The following is a 22,130-nucleotide window of genomic DNA, read 5'->3' as shown; positions in this document are numbered from 1 at the left end:
ATATATTTTAGGGTAAATTCTTTAATCCTAAAGCTTAACTCTCCTCATACCCTAGGTAGAGATCCTTAACACCAGATCCTACACTGAGTAGTTATCAGCGATTTACCAACACACATTCTAACAGGATTTTCCAGGACTTTATGCAAAACATTCAGAAATGAGTAGATGACGTGGAAATAATGCTGTGACAAAAAAATTCCTCATTTCTGAGATATAGGCCTTTAAAGATGTGCAATCAGAACTTATATTCAAGTATATTTTCTTAATTAAGCATACAAACATTATGAATTTTTGATGGATGATTAAGTATGTCCATGTAGGGTTTTTGTCAGAATTTCTATAATTTTGGGTACTTTTTTTCAGTAAACAATTTTTTGAAAGTTTGTGCCAATTGTCAGCATGTTAGAAGATTTTTTCACCACATAATTTAATTATACTGTAATACAGAGAAAGATCAATGCTTTCTGAATGGTATATGAACCGGGCCTGAAAAATTAACCCCCTCTCTCGAAGCTAATAGTTAATAATTCAGAATATCTTTTATATTATTTATTTTATACAAGTTTTACCGGTCATTTTTGTAACCTTTGTTTAATTTCTTGAATTTCTAACATTAATTTTTCCTCTTGTAAGAGGAACAGTCTACGTTGCTGTTCAGATGCGTCTTTGACTTTTTGTATTTCTGTTTCTACTAATTGAATCCTTTTTTTGTGATATTCTTCTATGAAACTAGTTTTTTTGTAACTTTCTTGAAAAACATGTGGGTTGTCTCTTAATAGTATCTTTGCTTGATTAGTCAATATATCAGATTGTATTATTTTTTCAGTTTGATTTCCTGAAACGTCTATATTTTCACCACTCTGAAAAGTCAAGTGTAGATACATAATCAAAGTAATAACAATTTACTAACCTCTGCTTCTTTATACATTTTTTTTCTCTTTTTCTTCAAGTTTTCATAAAATGTTCTCAACTGTAGAGCAGTTCTATACTCGTCTTTTGTATTATCATTAAACTTTTGGGTAATTTCAGTCCAAGCTTTGTTTTTTAAAAAATTTGTTTTATGATCATTTCGTTTATTTTCAATTATTTCATAGTACTCTTCCAAAATGGCACATATTAAATTACATTCATTTTGTGAAAAATTCCTTGTCCTCTTGCGATGATAGTTTTTCATCTGAAATGAACAATAGATACTTTTATATTATATTGAATGGTTATGGGTTTAGATATTCTAACCAAGGTGAATGATGAATGTTCATAGTTCTCTTTAGTATAAACATCACCTACTTCTTCGTATTCTACATTTTCAAAATCTGAATACTGAATTCCGTCTTCTTCAGTAACTAAAATTGTATCATTTGATTCATTTTTCAATGAAGTCTCCATTTCCATATTTATATTTATATTGTTTGAAAACTGTGACATAGAAATGACAATTGACATTGGCATACGTCAAAATATAAGGCTGGGGTGTCCCCTGCATCTGAAAATATTTTACATTTCCCTTGTATTTTTCTTTCGTAGCCTTTTCACTCTAGCTCTTTTCTGTTAATATTTTTGTAAAGATAACACGACATACGAAAATAATCCATTATTTCCATAACGTATACAGTTTTAACGCAACTGCAGCTGTCGATAATCCATATTTATTTTAACATGTCAATTTTAACCACTAGTATCCCTACTCTGACAAATCCCAAACTAAACAAAAATATCAAAGATATGTTAAAAATTGGATCCAAAACTATACAATATTGTAAAAAGTCATCTAATAGATTGTTTAAAATATTGGAATGAAAATTAATGCTAAAATTTTCAACCAATAGAATCGCCGCTGGATCATCGAACCACCAAAAAATTGTTGCATGGGACATCGGCCTAAGGCGTACTCACTTTGATATCGGCTGCTGTCTTTGTATTAATGAATTTGGTGTAAATCCACTATAAAAAAAACCATACTTTGTACACTATCTCGGTTCGGTGTAGTCGCGAACAAAAGTTGAACATAGGAATGTAACTTGTTTGTTTACAATATACCGACAATAGACATCGACATTGTAGAAGGCAAGTCAAAGAAGAAAAACCTAGACGAAATGCCGGGCACGATTATAGAGAATTTAAGTGGTAGAAAATTGAGTGTTTTGATCACAGTTTTCCTGATATGCCAATTGGCATGCTTCTTATTGGGATTAATAGCTCCAAGTCCAGCTAAAACTCAAACAATCCTTTCAACAGTGTGTGCCGATCCGAATCCTGGATCAACTGATATAGACCGGTGGATTACAATACCTTGTTTAAAAGTTGAATTGTCTGATAAAAAAGCAACATCTAATCTAGACGCAAATGGATTGGTAAGTACCTACTTCATAAAATTAATAAGTTAATATACAGAAATCCATTTTATTATAACAATAATTCATCAGATGCTTAATAACATACACATTCATATATAATAACTGATCAGTAGTGGGTAGATGACTATTTCGTTAGTTATAATTTTTGGAAGTTGTGAAGAATCTTTTGGCAGATTACCCATAATTAGTAACACAGTTTCTAATTGTTTCCATCAAATAACTGTTTATAATATTCATTTAATAGGATTAATCATCTAGTATCTTAGAGTAATAAGAAAAGAATTTCTCAAATTTTCAACTAAACTTTTTATTTGAACTATTTGTTTAATTTTAAAAGCCAATTCACTATCAGTTTTGATATTTTTCGTAAATATGAAGACAAGGAAAGTTAAATATTTAAGTATATATTACAAAACTAATAAATACCCAATTGAATTAAATACGAGGGTTGTCCATAAAATAAAGTTCACAAGTAGCTGCAGACGCTAGGAACGCTGTTAGGAAGGATTTGGCGAGACTGACGTGTTGCTTGGGTTCCTGTCTCCTAGTTCTCGCCCCGGTAAACTTTCATTTTTCCATTCCATTCAAATCTTCTCGACCATTTTTATTAAAGAATATTCAAATTAAACAAGTTTTTTCAATCGTAGCTATCTAAATGTACAATATTTATTATAACTTTGGTGGAAATACTCTAAATGTAGCTATAACTCCGAAATTATAGTAATTAGGTAAATGAAAACTAATCAGTGTTTTTTAAAACACAAAATATATAGGGTGATCTATTTGAAATGACAAAGTTTATTATATTTCTGAAAAAAAAAAGATCTGACAACAATGAGGCGTTCCATACATAAAACTCACTCTGTATATATATATATATATATATATATATATATATATATATATATATATATATATATATATATATATATTCTTTTTGTAGGTGTTTGTTATGGAGATGCCTTTACAGAAATTGGATTATTCCCGTTGGCAACAGAACTTAGTCGGGATATTACAAATCGACGTGGTTTATCAAAATGAACGAAGAATTTTGAACCCTCTAATAGAATTAACTTTGGATTCCCGTTTGGCATATAGTGACAAAACACCTAACGGCGGACGAACTCCATGGAAATATTATTCGCACGCCGAAGAAAAGAGATACATGAATTGTACTTTCGACGACGATTCTATCAGAGAAAAACACGGTTATCCTTATAATTGTACAATGGTACCTCTATTCGAATTAGGATCTTTATATCACGATTATTATTTACTTAATTTACGATTACCTTATAATTATACGACTAAAAAGAATGTCGGTTTGGGTAAAGTTGAAGACATATACCTTCACACTATTTACATGAACGGCGGTTTTACTAAAATTTGGGTAAGTTTGAAGACGTTCTTCTTCCCCATTCTCTTGGCAATCATGATGTGGTTCTGGCAGAGGGTACATAAATTGAATCGCACCCCTGTTTTGTTAGAGTACATGCTCATTACTTTAGGTGGTACATTGGCGTTTCTAAATCTCCCAATCGAATTTTTCAGTTTATATTTTGACATGCCGTATATGTTGTTATTGAGCGATATACGTCAGGGTGTTTTTTACGCCGCTCTATTATCTTTTTGGTTGATTTTCGCTGGAGAACACATGCTGATTCAGGAAAACTTGGAAAAGAATTCGATAAAAAGATATTGGAAACATTTGAGTACGATTATCGTCGGTTGTACTTGTTTGTTGATATTCGATTTATGTGAAAGGGGTACCCAATTGATTAATCCGTTTTATTCCATATGGGTGACGCCTATCGGTACGAATCTGGCTTTGGGTTTCATCATTTTAGCCGGAATATCCGCGGGGCTTTACTTTTTCTTCCTTTGCTACATGGTGTGGAAGGTTTTCAAAAATATAAGTATAAAAAAGACCGTTCTTCCGAGTATGTCACAGGCGAGACGGTTACATTACGAAGGCATCATCTACCGGTTCAATTTCCTAATGTTGGCGACTTTAATTTGTGCCGCTATCACCATTATATCCTTCATATTATCCCAAGTCGACGAAGGGCAAAGCAAATGGGACGAAACTATGGATTTGGAATTATCTTCGGTATTACATACCGGGGTATACGGTATGTGGAACATATACATATGCGCCATGTTGATTTTATATGCACCAAGCCATAAACAATGGCCTGCAGATCCGATGTCTATCGATGGTGAAGAAATCGAATTTAATCGTTTACCAGTCGAATGTAGTTCTAACGAAATATCAGCGCTAACCAGTTTCGCAACAAAATCTAATATCGAGTAATTCATCTAATTACTTCAATTATATTTGTTATGTGGGTATAGGAAATGAATCTTCACATATTCACTTCTACGCGTTGAAAGTTTTTTAATAAATCGTCCATAACATCTTCATCATTTTCACTTTTTTTATTTTTTACAAAAACTTCTTCCAAGCAGCTTTTTTGTTGACATCTAAGAGACTTCCAAACTGAGGATCTCTTATAACTCAATGGATCTGTGGGCCTCTCTCCTCCATAATATTTGAGACTCCAAATAGCCTGAATGGACACGGATAGTTGGGTGAAAGGATCCTTACTAAGTGGAGAAAAAAATATAGGCCTATGAATAGGCCTATAAGACCAGTTGAGATGTTTATTTGGTTGCATTGTTGTCTATCAGGTTTCCAAGTCTGTTACTGTTATTTGAAAGCATCAGAATGCATCTCTATTCTTGTTTAGAGTTTTCACAGAGTCCCAGTTAAATGTTTTGTAGGATGTTACTTATCCTCAGAGTCATATCTATTTCTCTATTCATCTCGCACTTTCCCGCCTCCAAATATTTTCCTGATGACTTTTCTTTTGAATCTTCTTAATCTTTGTTTGTCCTACTCCATCAGCACCAAGAGTCTATTGGACGAAGAAGAAGTTTGTTCTTTAGTATTAGTTGGCACCAGCTTTTATTCACTTCTTGATGGCTATTGAGCAGGTTGCATTGTTGTCTATCAGATATCCAAAGTGAGACTTTGACCCAACGTTCATCCTAGATATTTGGCCTCTTTTTGTCCAATGGATTTCTTCTTTGATTTTTAAGTTCCGGGTTGGTGGATGGTTCTACATACTTCTTCAATTTCAGTTTAAATATTTTTTTGCAATAAAAATGATTTTGGTTAATATTGAAAGTGAACTGACTGCGCACACACAGATTGACGAGGCATTCATTATTATTTACATTATGTAGCTTTTATTTGAAGTGAATTGGACAACTATTTATATTTAATTAATATTAAAACCTTGCCAGTATTTATATTATTTGGTACTTAACTTTGTTCGCCGTTTAGGGTCAATATGTTGATGAGACTCGAACTTTATATAACTGCACAGGAGTCTCCCTCTTAACACATATCGCAGCGAATGAAAATAGTTTACTCAAGTATATTATATTTTTTTATTATTTATGTGTAATTTAACTTTTCTAACCGCAATTATTTAAATAAATGTAATGTCATAATGTGTCATTTTTCTATTTTTTCTTTAAACTTCAAAATATGCTAACAAACGAACAATTTTATCGAAGTTACTTCTACTTTTCAACGACGTCCACACATTTTTTACCAAAAATAGATTTTATTCTCCTTCAAGAGCAATAATATTATTCCAACGCTTCTCTAACTTCTTTTTGTCTTTCGCCTCAAAATAGATTTCAGTTTCATCAATTCCTTCTTCATTTGAGCTGAATTTTTGAAATCAGCGAATAGTCAGTAGTCACTGGTGGCCAGATCTGGACTATACGGTGGATGAGAAGGCGATTCGAAATGTAATTCGTTCAATTTAACTTTCGTTGCCATCGACTTGTGAATCGGTGTATTGTCTTGGTGAAATAGTGGTTTTTTTCTTCGACATATGAGACCTGTTCTCTGTTAATTGCCTTTTGAAGATAGTCGATTAACAAAATCCATGCACATCCCAAACTACTGAAGCCATAACCTTCCCAGCTGACGTGGTTCACCGACTGCAGTCCACTCAGATGATGATCGTTTTGATTCCTAAGTGAAGTGATGGATCCATTGTCACATATCGATGCAAAAAATTTGATGTATTACGTGTAAACGTGGCCAAACTCTGCTTTGAATCATCAACACGTTGTTGTTTTTGATCGACCGTGAGTAAACGCGAGCCCCACTTTGTAAAAAGCTTTCTTATGGTCAATAATTGTAAACACACTGCCTTGTGATTTCTTTACGGCCTTAGCTATCTCACGTAATTTCAATTTACGATTAGATATAACCAATTTGAGGAGTTTCTTGGAGTAACCAACTCAATTGGACGACCAGGACGTTTACCATCATATTTAAATTCAGCAAACCATTGGTTCTTTTCGAAAGAGAAGACATTTTTGGAGCCATGTGATGTATTAGCGATGCTATAACTTTTTTAATCCTCTCAAGATCGAAATTTTATGGCAGGAAAAAAAGAGAATCATTGTGAACAAGATTTGGACAATACCAAAGTATGGTTCTATGATTCAAAGAGTAGCTATTGATTTTTAGACATGGCGATAGCTGAAGTATGCTCAAGCACAGTTTCCAAATGGAAAAGCACTTTTTTAATACCATTAAACTAAAGTAGAAACGGCGGAAACCTTCCATCCATACGTAAGTACTAATATTCATACGAAAGATGGTTGTCTATGTTCAGGTGCAATAATTTTGATCTTTCTGACTCCAGGACAACGACACGGTAAAGGCAGAAGTGGAAGAAAATCAAAGCCAAACGATTGAGAAACTCTTAGTGACTCTTAACCAATTTTGGTGGGCCAACGAATAATATTTACAGCAGTTTGGGAAATTGAGTAGTGCTGGTGATCTAGTCTCCCAAATTTTTCCCGACCAACCAATATATTACTTCTACGGCACCTTACGGAACCGTTTTTTGATCGTTCAATCACTGAAGACGAAAAATGGGTCCTATATGAAAATCCAGATAAATCCGGGTTTATGTCCCAAAAAGACATTTCTGTAAGTTTGGTGGATCCAAAATCTAGATAATCTGTTGATTTAGATCTCTATTTTGAAAAGATTGGATCGAGTTACCCATTCTTTAATCGAAATCCAGAGACTGTGAGGCCGTTAGTCGGCCTTATACCATTTGTTTGTTGGAGTAGGTCATGATATAGGAGTTACTCCTCTGCAGGGTTGAGATTTTGGTGGTTGCGTGTTTATTAAAAGGGGCGGTCGGGTATAGCTGCGTTATTCCCTATCGTCGGCAATTTGGATGGAGAGTTCACCAGGTTGCAAGGAAACCGCAAAAAACATGCAACATCGATGAAAAATGTGAAGGGTGGGGTGTGGTAGGTAGAGTTTTATCCGATATGGGAGAATTATCAATGAAGTTAAAGTAGATTTCACGGAGGTCATCGTACGCTGTTGCTTGCAGCCGAAGGGGCGGATAGCGGAGTTTCCTCTTAGGTTTTGAGCTGAGGGGCCGTATATTGTTGACTCAGGGGATAAGAAGTGTTTCTTTGGCAGCGAAATGCTGCTTGCAGCCGAAGGGTCGCAAAACGGAGTTTCCTCTTGGGTTTTGAGCTGAGGGGCCGTATATTGTTGACCCAGGGAATGAAAAGGTTTTCTTTGGCAGCTTAGTTATGGTACGAATCAGTTAGATATCAGTAGATGTTTCCTCTCGCGGTAGATCGACACCTAATAAAAAAGATAAACAGTCTAGATAACACCATCTTGTTCTTTGGGAACTGTCCACTTCGACAAGTTGCTTTTGTGAGTGGTTTATGTTCTAGATGTATGAGAAAGTTCTTTATTGTTTGTCGCTTCACTTTTTCCTGTTATTCTTGCAAAATCGCAACTGGCGATTGACCATTCCCTGACTACGTTAAGGGTCAAAAATATACGTTTGAAATTTTATGATTAGTTACTCTTTTTCCGCTTTGTTGTGGACCGGCAGCAATAGGTCGTAACCGGAAATGTTTTGTGGCCAGATAGCATTAATCGATGGAAATACATGTGGTATGCGATGACGTCGGATGCTACATGTTGTCAATTGTTACATTTGTGGAAGGTCGGCAACTGAGAGGTACTGCTTCACCCACAATACTCTCCAGATATCGCACCATAGGATTTCCATGTATCCTGATAGTTAAAATATTTTCTTAGTGGAAAATAAAATTGAAACTTGAACATTTATTGAATTTACGATTGGTTTTTTGTTTATAAATTAATTAATCTTAATAATATAACTCACTAGATTAATATATAGTATTTTGAAATTAATAAGGTAAATAATTAGTAAACAAATGATACGTTCAAATACTTATCAGAAACTATTCAATTAAATATTATTGTTTACTTTTCTTTGCTATAAATCGATAAACAACATTATGGCAAATAGTTTGTAATACCTAGAAATTGGGTACCAATTCATCTTAACTTAAAATCTATTTACTATTGTCAGGTAGCAGAAAAATATATAAAACTGGTTTGGAAATGAGGAATTATAGTATTCAAAATTTGAAAGTTGATCGAGCTTCATGCTCAAATTTCGTGATTAAATTCGTCAAGTACATATTTAACTGAAAACGGTGTTTGAAGTGACTATAGTTGGTGAGATTTAGTTTTGTGTTGAATTTTTCGAGAGGTGAGTTTTTTCTTAATATATTTCCACTGATATTTTATAATTAATTAAACACCAATAATTATAACATGAATGGTTTATTTGAAAATGTATAATAGTACGATTTTTATTTTTTAGCATTAATCCTTCTTGAAAAAATACTAATTATTCCTTCTCCATACTTTTTTGCCCTTTCGAGCGTCAAATTTTCAACCATTTTTTCCACTTATCCAGATCGTTTGCTACTTCCTTCATCTACTGTATTCCTTTCCCTTGTTTGTTGCAGCCACGTTTTCGTGGGTCATCATTTCCTTCTTATTCTTTCTTATTAAGCTTTGTGGTGTTCCTCTCTTTTAACTATTTCGTTTCCTATTGATTCCTATTTGAGCTATTATACAAATACCTTAATCTTATTCTATCCACCCTCGTTTTCTCTGCAATTTTCACTTGTTGCTTCATCTTCATTACTAATATTCTACTCTGTATCTTTTTGTCCATTACCCAAGTTTCACTTTTCATCATTCATTAATCTACAATTATTGAGTTGTATACTTTTGTTTTTACGTTTTCTCCTACTTCTCTTTTTCTCCCGAAAATTGTGTTGTTCTACTTCTCTTCCTCTGTTTACTATGTCTATATCTATCTTCCCGTTTTCTGTGAATTCCAGATATTCAAAGGTAGTCATTCAATCTATTCGTTGTTCTTCCATTATTAAATCTTCCCCATGTCCTCTTTTTTTAATTTAGTACAATTCTTTTTTTATTGTTTTTATTATTCTATCCATGACAAGTATACCGAAATAGAAGAAGACTAAATATATCGGTCTATTTGAACTTTCGCATACCACTTATGTATCTTTTGGGTCGAATGCAGCTTTCAAATCCATAAATGTCATATTTAATTCTTCCCCCTGTTCTATTTTTCTTTATGTCAAGCTTCGTTTTCTTTTTCTTGCTCCATTTCCTTATCTTTGTTTTGATGGTTCTCGTACGTTTTAAGCCAACTAACGATGAACAGGTTGCTTTGTAGTTTTCGCATATTAGATCATCTCTATGTAGTGCTATTAATTGATTTTTTTCTAGTCTCTGGTTTTATTTGTATTCCATTTTGTATTGAATATCTTTAATATCCATCCCTTTCATGTTTGTCCTAAATATTTTATCAGTACCGCTTCTATGTTGTCTCCTTCACACGTTTTTCATTTTTTTATTTTCCCTATCGCTTCATCCATTTCCTCTTCGCGATTTCCTCTTTTGTCCTTTCCCTTTCTGTATCTTGTTGAGTTTTTCTTCGAAAAATATCTTCTTTCATGTTTCAAATATGTCTGCTATCTTGTTATCTTGTTCTTTTACATCTAATTCTTCGTATTTCCTTTGTTTTTCTTTCTACGGCTGCCTCTAATATATCATCCGTGTTTACTTTTATATTGTTTCTTTAATCTCTTAATTCTTTCTATCTCTTTCTCACGCTAGTCTGGTTTTATTCCAAAAGCTTCTGTTATTGTCTTAGTTATTTGATAATTAAAGTTTTGACAATTTAAGTATTCCTCAGAAATTTTTCAAAAAAACTTCGCCGACTTTAATCAAATTGAAAATATTTTTGTAGATATTATTAAAACTAACACTAATACAAAAAAAAACATATTTTTCTAATGTATATGATAAATACGGACATTTGAAATATTATTACAGAATAATCTAGATATTTCCAAAAATTTTAATATATCTACCTGGGCGAATACGGAGTTTTCGGACTTTTATTGGTCTTTTATAACCAGAACAATAGAAAGAGGTTTTGACACAACAAATAACCTCTATATTAAAGATAAAGATTATGTAGCCGTATCGTAAGATCTGTGAATACCTATTTGCTAATAAAATTTGGAAATTTTGTTTTATTTCAATTCCAAGAATCACTTTTTGACCAATTTCACCAAAAATACAATTTTGGGTTTTTCCATTTAGTAAAGAGCACAGAACAAACCCATACATTGTGTATGTTTCTTGATCAAAAGCGTGCTCAGATGAAGTCTAGCTGATAGTTTCATGCGAAATCTCGCACTTGCAACATTATCGTTATGGTGCAATTGTTATTGCGCGCAAGTTGCAATTCTAGGGATAAATTAGCTTCTGATCTGCTGATATTATGTCTCTCGCCAAGGAAATCTCAGTTATCTCATGTTTTATGCTTCCTTGCCTAATTCTATAGCTAAACTCATGTTTCCCATTGTTTTATCTAGTTAGGATCTGGTCAACTAACGCCTGGGTGTCCTTTTCTGACCATCAAACTTCAAAAGCAAGGCAGAAGCAGATATAATTAATATTATTAGTATTACCACTAACCAAACAAGATACAATGTCAGGCGTCAACCAATATTTTGATCTTGAAAGAAATTGAATGCAATTCTGTGATTATGTCAGTGACAAGTCTTAAAAAGCCTCACAGGAAGTTTCAAACTTGCTGCCTCGTTTAATTTTATTATAGTAGATGGACCAGTCAAGTTGCTTTGAAAAATGTCTCAATTGTGGCAGTTAACGATGATTTGTGTCGATCATTTTCAAAAAAATAATTGGCCGAAGTTGTTTTTCAGAGGACGAGAATCATTAGAAGATGGGGACGGTTATGTGGCGGTGACTACTCCAGAAAATATTAAATTAGTGAAAGAAATAGTTCTAAATGAACAGAACCTTAAAACAAAAGAGATTGCGGAACCTTATAAGGATCCTACATGAATATTTAATTATGACAAAAAATAACAAACATTTCTTGGAACATTAAAGAATATCTCATTCACCAGATTTTGAAGGGCTACCTTACACTCCAGCATTAGCCAAGAGCATACCTTTTCGGCTGTTATAGCTTGTATGGCAGCTGTGCTGTCTGAGCAGATCGAGATTTGCTGTGTTCCTATTGCGTCGATTGTGTATCGAGCGTCCGCATTCAATCACAGCGAATACCTCGGCTTGGAAGACAGTAGCGTGTTCCCCAAGCGAAATTATTTTGGGGTGTCCCCCACAGAAACCTGTACCGGCCAAGCCATTTCTCTTAGAACCGTCTGTCTACCAGGTTCAATACATCGGGCTTGGAGTCACCATTCTACTGCTCACGGTCGGTAATGTGTGCCTGCAAGCCCTTATTATCAATGGTAGCTGCCCATCGAAATGATTGGGTATCCACCTATGGCCTGCGCTCAGATTTTTGCATGGCCGATTGGACTAGTGGTGGGAGTTCTAGTAAGACCTAAAGAGCCCTAGTTGGGGCCGTACGCATGGATTCTGTGATGCCGAGGCATGCAAGACGTTGTCTGTCCAATCGCGATTTGGTGCTCGCTTTCTCCATGCAGGACCACAAAACGATTGCCCCATATGTGAGAAGAGATAAAAATCCAGTCGAGGGTCGTAGGTGGAGACTTGTACAGCCAAAGGCACTTATGCATGCCCAGAGAGCGCGCATGTTGCCTTTTTTGTTGTCCACATGTTCGTGCCAGAGCAGCTTTGTATCCAGAGCTATTCTCAGATATTTTACAGCTCTAGACTTTCTATAGATATTTGGGGGCGTCTGATTCGATAACTATGTACTATTTCTAAATGAACAATAATATATTGTATAGAATATTTGTTAGAATAAAATAATAGTGTTTCTAATAATGCTAAAAAAATTTCCAACACAAAAATATCGAGTAGTCATGGATAAAGTATAGTATTCTACTCGCGCATAATGAGTTATTGATTCGATCATTCATTCACTCGTGACAGCAAACTTCAACTCGTGTATAATAACCTCCATTATACACTATATTTTTTTTTATTTTCAGGAATCCTTATTAAAAGAAATGAAGGCGTGTAAATGTTTTCTACTTTATAAAGCAATAGAAAAGGATGACGAAAAACTAGTTTTGAATTTACTCAAGTCCTTCAACGTCAACCGAAAAAACTGCAAGGACTATTCTCTATTATCTTGGGCAGTTATAATGAATAATATAAAAATGGTTAATTTACTTTTAGACCAAGGAGCCAGTCCTGAAAATCCGGATAAAGAGTTTTATCCCATCCATCACGCCGTGTGTATCGGAGCATTAGACATTTTCAAGCTATTCGTGAGATATGGTGTTGATATAAACCAAAAAACAGTTTTCGGAAGTCATTCTATCCATTTAGCAGCTCGATATGGTCGGATTGAATTCTTGGAATTTCTAATAAAACATAAAGTAGATGTTAATCTTAAAGATAGATGCGAATCCACTCCTCTATTTTGCGCCATTATCAATAGACAAATAAACGCCGTTGAATTCCTCATTAAACACAATGCTGATGTTAATAAAATAGATAGATACGGTAATACCCATCTATATTTTTCGGTTGGTTTCGGTTTTAAAACAATCACGAAACTGTTAATTTCTAATGGTGCTCGATTAAACCGAAGAAATTTTTCTGGTTGGACGCCTCTTCATTTAGCCGCTCGTTTGGGCGTCTTAGAAATGTTAAAACTTCTATATGAAGCTGGCGCTGAATGTAAATTAACTGGAAAATGCAGACATTACAGCCCATTACATCTAGCGGCTGATTCAGGAAATATTGAAATACTAGATTATTTTATAAGCAAAGGGGCGGATGTGAATTTCCAAACTGAACAAGGGTATAGTCTTCTGCATGCTGCAGTTCGAAATAATCATCCTAAATTAGCGCTCTATTTGATCGATCATGGAGCTGACGTGAATGCTACTACTACAAATAAGAATTATAGCGTTTTGGATTTTGCCGCGCGCTCTGCAAATCCTTGTACTTTAAATATTCTAATACAAAATCTGGCGAAATTTGATGTGAAATCCAATGGGGATTGTCGTCTTTTGGATTTATTAGCAAAAGATTTTTCTTACTACGCTTCTACTTCCAATATGAAAAAGTGTAAAGCAGCTGCGGAGATTATTATTAGATTTCATACTTTACGGAATCGTTATGTACCGCTTTCCGTTCCGAAAACATTTCCTTTTTCGAAGGAACTGATTCAGTTTGGGTATCGATGCAAACGAGATTTGGAAGAAATGGATAAAAATTATTTGGGCGCTACATCGATTTCCCAATATAAACTTTTGAATGCTTTATTCGATGATACAAAACTCGCTAAATATTTATGTAATAGAGAAATATCAAATTTATGTCGAGATCTTGAAGCTTATATTGAAATACCTTCAAATTGTGAGAATATTAAGAGGTTGATAAAAAATGGAGTATCTAGGGGTAAGCTCAGACAAAAATTATTAGATCGAGTCTCTTCTATGTCAGCCGATAAACCACTTATAGTTTTACCTCCAGAAATTATAATGAAAATCTGTGATTATCTTAGTATAAAAGACTTAATTTCTTTTGTGAATTCGAATACTAGGTGTCTCGTTCAAAAATAGTTTATCAATAACACAAAATTTGACATTAAAGTATTAAATTTAGATTTTTTAGTATGTTTGTATACATCGCTCAATAAGTCGTATGACTGATACATAGATATCGCTGTCATTGTCAAGTCCATAAGACGTTCACGAAGTACCAACTTGAAATAACTTTGTGTCAAATGTCATGACATTTTGATTTGTCAGAAAAAAAGGACAACCATTTAAGTGAAGCTACTTTTGTTATTTTCAAAACAATTACGTGTGTTAATTTTATCATTGCTACTTGATGAAAAAAATACTCTACAATAGCTTCAAAAGTGTTATCCGGACTCTTTTCCATCGAAAAGAACTATCTTATATATTAAGAAAATTGATGATTTCCATTCCGAGTCCGTTCAGGCTTTCTACCCGATTTGCTTAATTTTTTTTTCAATGAAAGGTATTGATGCACAGATCAGCCATCAACCATCGGATTTCATCTAATTTTCACCATTCTCAAGTTATACTCAAATGCGATTTCCCCCTGTACATTACTTATGGGAGTTTTTCACATACACACGTTCTATTCTCAATATCTCAGGTTCAAGATAGAGACTTCGTTTTGGTTTAAGAACACTCGCTGAAACACCTTCTTTCTTTTGAGTTTTTGAACACTTAAATCGGTTGAGTTGGAGAGGAGCTAGGTGCGGACATTCAATGAGGAGTTATGGATTTTTGTAGGTTTTTGTAGATCGAGTCTCTTCTATGTCAGCCGATAAACCACTTATAGTTTTACCTCCAGAAATTATAATGAAAATCTGTGATTATCTTAGTATAAAAGACTTAATTTCTTTTGTGAATTCGAATACTAGGTGTCTCGTTCAAAAATAGTTTATCAATAACACAAAATTTGACATTAAAGTATTAAATTTAGATTTTTTAGTATGTTTGTATACATCGCTCAATAAGTCGTATGACTGATACATAGATATCGCTGTCATTGTCAAGTCCATAAGACGTTCACGAAGTACCAACTTGAAATAACTTTGTGTCAAATGTCATGACATTTTGATTTGTCAGAAAAAAAGGACAACCATTTAAGTGAAGCTACTTTTGTTATTTTCAAAACAATTACGTGTGTTAATTTTATCATTGCTACTTGATGAAAAAAATACTCTACAATAGCTTCAAAAGTGTTATCCGGACTCTTTTCCATCGAAAAGAACTATCTTATATATTAAGAAAATTGATGATTTCCATTCCGAGTCCGTTCAGGCTTTCTACCCGATTTGCTTAATTTTTTTTTTCAATGAAAGGTATTGATGCACAGATCAGCCATCAACCATCGGATTTCATCTAATTTTCACCATTCTCAAGTTATACTCAAATGCGATTTCCCCCTGTACATTACTTATGGGAGTTTTTCACATACACACGTTCTATTCTCAATATCTCAGGTTCAAGATAGAGACTTCGTTTTGGTTTAAGAACACTCGCTGAAACACCTTCTTTCTTTTGAGTTTTTGAACACTTAAATCGGTTGAGTTGGAGAGGAGCTAGGTGCGGACATTCAATGAGGAGTTATGGATTTTTGTAGGTTTTTGGCAATTTTTCTACATTCAAAGATCTATATCTCAGGTTCTAATATAGCTACAGAGTTCGTTTTAGTTTAAGAACACTCGCTGAAACATCCTCTTTCTTTTGAGTTTTTGAACACTTAAATCGGTTGAGTTAGAGAGGAGCTAAGCGCGGACATTCAATGAGGAGTTATGGATTTTTGTAGGTTTTTGGCAATTTTTCTACATTCAAAGATCTATATCTCAGGTTCTAATATAGCTACAGAGTTCGTTTTGGTTTAAGAACACTCGCTGAAACATCCTCTTTCTTTTGAGTTTTTTAACACTTAAATCGGTTGAGTTGGAGAGGAGCTAAGCGCGGACATTCAATGTGGAGTTATGGATTTTTGTAGGTTTTTGGCAATTTTTCTACATTCAAAGATCTATATCTCAGGTTCTAATATAGCTACAGAGTTCGTTTTGGTTTAAGAACACTCGCTGAAACATCCTCTTTCTTTTGAGTTTTTGAACACTTAAATAGGTTGAGTTGGAGAGGAGCTAGGCGCAGACATTCAATGAGGAGTTATGGATTTTTGTAGGTTTTTGGCAATTTTTCTACATTCAAAGATCTATATCTCAGGTTCTAATATAGCTACAGAGTTCGTTTTGGTTTAAGAACACTCGCTGAAACATCCTCTTTCTTTTGAGTTTTTGAACACTTAAATCGGTTGAGCTGGAGAGGAGCTAGGTGCGGACATTCAATGAGGAGTTATGGATTTTTGTAGGTTTTTGGCAATTTTTCTACATTCAAAGATCTATATCTCAGGTTCTAATATAGCTACAGAGTTCGTTTTGGTTTAAGAACACTCGCTGAAACACCTTCTTTCTTTTGAGTTTTTGAACACTTAAATCGGTTGAGTTAGAGAGGAGCTAAGCGCGGACATTCAATGAGGAGTTATGGATTTTTGTAGGTTTTTGGCAATTTTTCTACATTCAAAGATCTATATCTCAGGTTCTAATATAGCTACAGAGTTCGTTTTGGTTTAAGAACACTCGCTGAAACATCCTCTTTCTTTTGAGTTTTTTAACACTTAAATCGGTTGAGTTAGAGAGGAGCTAGGTGCGGACATTCAATGAGGAGTTATGGATTTTTGTAGGTTTTTGGCAATTTTTCTACATTCAAAGATCTATATCTCAGGTTCTAATATAGCTACAGAGTTCGTTTTGGTTTAAGAACACTCGCTGAAACATCCTCTTTCTTTTGAGTTTTTGAACACTTAAATAGGTTGAGTTGGAGAGGAGCTAGGCGCAGACATTCAATGAGGAGTTATGGATTTTTGTAGGTTTTTGGCAATTTTTCTACATTCAAAGATCTATATCTCAGGTTCTAATATAGCTACAGAGTTCGTTTTGGTTTAAGAACACTCGCTGAAACATCCTCTTTCTTTTGAGTTTTTGAACACTTAAATAGGTTCAGTTGGAGAGGAGCTAGGCGCGGACATTCAATGAGGAATTATGGATTTTTGTAAGTTTTTGGCAATTTTTCTACATTCAAAGATCTATATCTCAGGTTCTAATCTAGCTACAGAGTTCGTTCTTATCTATTATAATGATTTTTGATACTTACTTAATAGATTCGATGCGAGCGAAGCCGCGGGTAAAAGCTAGTTATGTTATTAGTTTACTGAATATAAACGATGATGGTGAACGTCCTGGTGGTCTAATTGGGTTGGTTACTCCAAAAAACTCCTCAAATTGGTTATATCTAATCGTATATTGAAATTGCGGCAGTAAATATATCAGAAGGCAGTGTGTTTACAATTATTGACCATGAGAAAGCTTTTAACAAAGTAGATGCGGCGTTTACTCACAGTCGATCAAAACCAACAATGTGTTGATGATTCAAAGCAGTCTTTGACCATGTTCACATGTGATAAATCAGATTTTTTCCGTCGATATGTGACAATGGATAAAACATCACTTTATGTCCGAAAAACTGACACGGAGGTCCACACTCTCGCATTCGCGTTCCCTCGTGGAGAATATGGATCGGGCATCTGAGAAGCAATTTGTATGTACTCAATCTTAATACTAGTCTACCACAGGCATTCGAATTATTTAACAAACCTTGTAAACATGTGTAATTCCAAAAATACTTGAAAACGATCTTTAATAGTTTCACCTACGCCCCTTTTTGACTCCGCTTTTGGTAGATATTAATAACAACCCCTAAAGATCACTAGATTATCAACTACGATCATCATCTGAGTGGACTACAGCCGGTGAACCACGTCCAAATGCACAACAATCACCTGGAAAGGTTATGGCTTCAGTAGTTTAGGATGTGCAAGGAATATTCTTCATCGACTACCTCCAAACCAATAGCCAATACTACATAGAGTTGTTGGATCGTTTCAATGCAAAAATCAAGGAAAAACTGCCTTATATGTAGAAGAAGAAACCACTGTTTCAACAAGACAATACACCGATTCACAAGTCGATGGCAACGATGGTTAAATTGAACGAATTACCTTCTCATCCACCGTATAATCCAGATCTGGCTGCTAGTGACTAACTGATCTCAAAAAAATGCTCGCCAAGCAGAAATATTTCTACAAGTACGGTAACGAGAAGTTAGAGAAGCGTTGAAATGATTGTATTGGTTTTGAAGGAAAATAAAATCGATTTTTGGCAAAAAATATGTTTTTTGGCTAGTTAGTCACACGACTTATGTATATAAAAAAATTAGATAACTGATTGAACGGTATGTTTTTACATTTTTGTTTTATTTACTTTATATACTAATAAATAATGTTGATTTTTGATGGTCACTTTATTTATTAAATAATCAAAATTTCACGATGCTATTAGTTTTTGACTGACTGACTGAAAAAAGACAAAAAACCTTTGCCAGAGAAGAAGTCAATTGAATTGGCAATAGAAGACAGAAGACCTAGAGAAAAATTCACTTAGTATTGCATAAAAGAAAACGTGGCTTTTGGAGGTTCCTAGATAGTTTGGGTGGGCATTTCAATAGAAGCAAAAACCTCATAAAAGAAAACTTGTCCATTGGAGGTTCCTAGATAGTTTTGGTGGGCATTTCAATGGAAGCCAAAACCAGGTTGGTTGAAAATGGCAGGGAAGCGGGAGATTAACGGCAAACAGATACAAGATATTTAGAGGATGTCGAAATTCTCGCTAAGGATTGGCCAGGTCTTTAATCCAATCAAACATTTTTGGAATGAACTTGCGGGAAAATTTCGGGTTAGAAATCCTGCACCTGCCACGAAATTGGATAACAAAACGGCCATCACTAAAGAATGGGACCAGAGGAGGAAACACTGAATATTAATAGTTTACTTTTAAATAAATTATAATTTCAAGTGAATTAAAATTGTATTTTCTTTACTGTTAATTGTTTAAGATTCCTTTCCGTTTGATATTTTTTCTTCATCAAAAAAATAACATGGACCACTCATTATAAAGCTAAGACTATGAGATGCTCAATCAGAAAAATAATTGAGATAAGGTCGACGGCCATTATTAGTTGCCCACCTGGTACTGTTTACCTCAATCATTCAATACCTAATAATGAATAGTTGAAACATTTGCAGATTTTATGAAAACTTTTCCAATTATAACTATTAACTGAAATATTTTGAAACTACAAAACAATTAAGAAAATTCTCTTCTAACAATTTCATGAAATGTTATGTTCTTTAAATATAAACAAATAGAATTGCTACGAAATGAGGAAATATTAATTTCCACTACCGTGCGTAAAGTACGAACTTTAGACACATTTTTGGGTGCGTAAAGAAACAGTTGTACTGTTAAAAAACGTATTATTAAGGTCTCCGTGGTGTAATGGCTAGAGTACGAAACTCACTTGCGGGAGGTCCCAGGTTTAAGTCGCGCTAATGCCAATTTTTATTTTCCTACTTATATAGCAACAATTATTTTTAGGTTGCATTTATACATGCCGAAGGCAAATTTAATCACACAAATTCGTCTGTTATTTTGTTTTAATCTTTAATCCAAATGTTTAAAATATCAAATATCAATAAACATGAATTTTATAAGCAAAATTACCATTAAAATTATTTATTTTGGCTAGTAAAAAAAATATTGTATGCAATTCGTGTGTAAATACAAATGTGATTGTGAGGCAATATTTAAGTTCGAGGAAAAAACACTTGTTAGTGATAAGATATACTTAGGGATGAATTAGAAGGAATAATGGAACTGTCATAAAATTTTGAATTTATTATAACATGCATTTATATAAAAACAAATTATGTATAAAGATTTACATAAATAATTACTTTTTATCAGGATTTTCTTGAGATTTGAATCCAAGTTTACTTAATTCAATGTTGGCCTCCTGTATTTCCTGTAATGAATCACCAAATACATTCACGAAGAAAATATTCCTTTTATCAATAGAAGGGTTGCAATTCATATTTTTGACCTCTATAACACTGTGATATAAACTATACAATGTCGAACATAACCTCAACAACAATAATTAGTCATTTTACTACGATTACTGTTTGCAGTTAATTGAAAAGTGCAATTTCTTGTTAACAATGAAATTATCCTGTTAATACATTATATACATAGCGATGTAAAACATTGTACTGTTGAAAACTGTTGAAATGAATTCAAACGAGGCCGATGTTCATTGCCCCATGTTTTTTGCTGAAAATAAAACATCGAAACGAGTTTTTATCGAGCCTGTAGGTGAAGTTGATAGTCCATTCATTATACAGCCCTGATTTGGCACCCATTGGTTTATTTTTCTTCCCGTACTTAAAGAATAAACTGTTTGGTCAACTATTTTCAAAGCAGAACATGTCGTATTCACCGCTGGGGGCGAAAATAAAGATGCTGTGCTTGGTTAAGACATCTTTGGGCGTTGGTATACCTGATATAAACTAGCGTTGGATCCCACATAACTTAACTATTAGTCTAAAGAAGACTATTAAGACTGTTAATTGGTGTAACATTCTAAACATGACAATGCTGCTCAAAAATTTAATTGTCATCAAGCCTGAAGGTGAAGTTGATGTCTATCCATTATACAGCCCTGATTTGGCACCCATTGACTTTTTTGTTCCCGCATTTCAAGAATAAACTAGACGATGATTTTCTTAACCAGAACAAGTCATTTTTATGTTCAAAATTCATATTTTGGAGCTACATCAATTGAAATGGAAAAGTTTTTTAAAACATTGGTTCAAATGCTTTATAAAGTGTATTAGTATTATCGGAAACTATTTGTGAAGCTCTACAAAATTCTAAAAAATAATTATTGTTCACATAGAGAAGACGAGTTTTGAATTGTTTACAAAAATTAAGGTAATTTAATAAAAATTGAAATATAAAACCATGTGCAGTATACTAAACATTTAAGTCTATACATTGTCTCTAATTTTGAAGTAAGATATCGAATTTCAAAGGTCAACTAAAGACAAATAAATTAAAATTTAAAAATAGTAACTTACTTTTTGCAATTCATGTGCTGCTTCCTCGCAATTATTGAAGGTATAAACTCTATATAAAATCACAAAAGCTGTGTAAACCTATACAAATATTAAAATCATAAAAATATTTCAATATTTTCCTAGCTTAAGAAGCAAAACGATTCTTACCCCAAAAATACCTGCCAATATAACTGGCGAAAATAATATTAATTGATATTCTTGAGATGTTTGATTTTTAGATGTAAGTAAATAAAACCAAACACCGATGAACATAAATAATCCACAAAGCCATTCCATAAGTTTAGTCATTGTCTTTTACTCTTAATCTTACAAAGGAAAATTAATATCAGTATCTATTATAAGTAAGTATTAAGAAAAAAATCAGAAAATATCTATTGAAATTAATATAAGTGAGGTTAAATCGACTTATTGATCGTTTAATAAGTCAATGGATAGATAGATACAACAGGGCTGCTAACTGTAAAAATTTAAAAATACAAACTACTCATTGTGTGTCAACATAGATAAACAAAGAGTATAGATTAAAATAACTTATTGAATCTCATAATCATGACGGGGTTCAGTGGTGTAGTGATTAGATTAGTTTTGAGGGATGGGGGTACATGGATTGGACATAATCTATATGCAAAAGATTGTGAATCACAACACCTGCGGTACAGGATGATTTGTGAACCCGCAGGCAGGTACTGAAACCCAAACCATTGAAGACAGCTGGA

At 33.7% G+C, this 22,130-nt stretch overlaps 4 protein-coding genes across 5 annotated transcripts; 2 read left to right on the top strand and 2 right to left on the bottom strand.

The window, feature by feature from the left end:
* Nucleotides 1-534: 534 nt before the first annotated feature.
* LOC130445668 (fibrinogen silencer-binding protein-like) lies at nucleotides 535-1,413 on the bottom strand. Of its 2 annotated transcripts, none has more exons than XM_056781432.1 (3): nucleotides 1,237-1,413; nucleotides 911-1,174; nucleotides 535-860 (listed from the first exon to the last, which is right to left on the bottom strand). In XM_056781432.1, the coding sequence occupies exons 1-3, from the start codon at nucleotides 1,390-1,392 to the stop codon at nucleotides 573-575; spliced, it is 708 nt and encodes a 235-aa protein (XP_056637410.1). In that variant the 5' UTR covers nucleotides 1,393-1,413; the 3' UTR covers nucleotides 535-572. The 2 variants fall into 2 exon arrangements, with proteins under 2 accessions (XP_056637410.1, XP_056637411.1); XM_056781433.1 differs by having other exon boundaries at nucleotides 1,288-1,413.
* A 472-nt stretch (nucleotides 1,414-1,885) lies between these two features.
* Nucleotides 1,886-5,880, top strand: LOC130445667 (protein wntless). Its single transcript, XM_056781431.1, has 2 exons — nucleotides 1,886-2,351; nucleotides 3,298-5,880. The coding sequence occupies exons 1-2, from the start codon at nucleotides 2,094-2,096 to the stop codon at nucleotides 4,666-4,668; spliced, it is 1,629 nt and encodes a 542-aa protein (XP_056637409.1). The 5' UTR covers nucleotides 1,886-2,093; the 3' UTR covers nucleotides 4,669-5,880.
* Nucleotides 5,881-12,254: 6,374 nt separating this feature from the next.
* Nucleotides 12,255-14,387, top strand: LOC130445211 (putative ankyrin repeat protein RF_0381). Its single transcript, XM_056780760.1, has 2 exons — nucleotides 12,255-12,398; nucleotides 12,801-14,387. Exons 1-2 carry the CDS (start codon nucleotides 12,255-12,257, stop codon nucleotides 14,385-14,387), a joined length of 1,731 nt encoding a protein of 576 aa, XP_056636738.1.
* Nucleotides 14,388-20,158: 5,771 nt separating this feature from the next.
* Nucleotides 20,159-21,858, bottom strand: LOC130445666 (dolichol-phosphate mannosyltransferase subunit 3). The gene is made up of 3 exons (XM_056781430.1): nucleotides 21,562-21,858; nucleotides 21,415-21,492; nucleotides 20,159-20,300 (listed from the first exon to the last, which is right to left on the bottom strand). Exons 1-3 carry the CDS (start codon nucleotides 21,700-21,702, stop codon nucleotides 20,229-20,231), a joined length of 291 nt encoding a protein of 96 aa, XP_056637408.1. The 5' UTR covers nucleotides 21,703-21,858; the 3' UTR covers nucleotides 20,159-20,228.
* Nucleotides 21,859-22,130: the final 272 nt, after the last annotated feature.

Source organism: Diorhabda sublineata, chromosome 6 (genome assembly GCF_026230105.1).
Source record: "Diorhabda sublineata isolate icDioSubl1.1 chromosome 6, icDioSubl1.1, whole genome shotgun sequence".
Classification (NCBI taxonomy): domain Eukaryota; kingdom Metazoa; phylum Arthropoda; class Insecta; order Coleoptera; family Chrysomelidae; genus Diorhabda; species Diorhabda sublineata.
This window is presented reverse-complemented; position numbering and strand designations above follow the sequence as displayed.

Excerpts from the sequence above, each read along its gene's own strand:
- LOC130445668 (XM_056781432.1), bottom strand. The coding sequence starts at position 1,392 with ATGGAAATGGAGACTTCATTGAAAAATGAATCAAATGATACAATTTTA. Across the intron at positions 1,175-1,236 it reads AACATTCATCATTCACCTTG|ATGAAAAACTATCATCGCAA; the intron begins GTTAGAATATCT and ends TGTTCATTTCAG. Across the intron at positions 861-910 it reads AAATGTATAAAGAAGCAGAG|AGTGGTGAAAATATAGACGT; the intron begins GTTAGTAAATTG and ends TTGACTTTTCAG.
- LOC130445667 (XM_056781431.1), top strand. The coding sequence starts at position 2,094 with ATGCCGGGCACGATTATAGAGAATTTAAGTGGTAGAAAATTGAGTGTT. Across the intron at positions 2,352-3,297 it reads ATCTAGACGCAAATGGATTG|GTGTTTGTTATGGAGATGCC; the intron begins GTAAGTACCTAC and ends TTCTTTTTGTAG.
- LOC130445211 (XM_056780760.1), top strand. The coding sequence starts at position 12,255 with ATGGATTCTGTGATGCCGAGGCATGCAAGACGTTGTCTGTCCAATCGC. Across the intron at positions 12,399-12,800 it reads AGGGTCGTAGGTGGAGACTT|GAATCCTTATTAAAAGAAAT; the intron begins GTACAGCCAAAG and ends TTTTATTTTCAG.
- LOC130445666 (XM_056781430.1), bottom strand. The coding sequence starts at position 21,702 with ATGACTAAACTTATGGAATGGCTTTGTGGATTATTTATGTTCATCGGT. Across the intron at positions 21,493-21,561 it reads TATTGGCAGGTATTTTTGGG|GTTTACACAGCTTTTGTGAT; the intron begins GTAAGAATCGTT and ends ATATTTGTATAG. Across the intron at positions 20,301-21,414 it reads CAGCACATGAATTGCAAAAA|GAAATACAGGAGGCCAACAT; the intron begins GTAAGTTACTAT and ends GATTCATTACAG.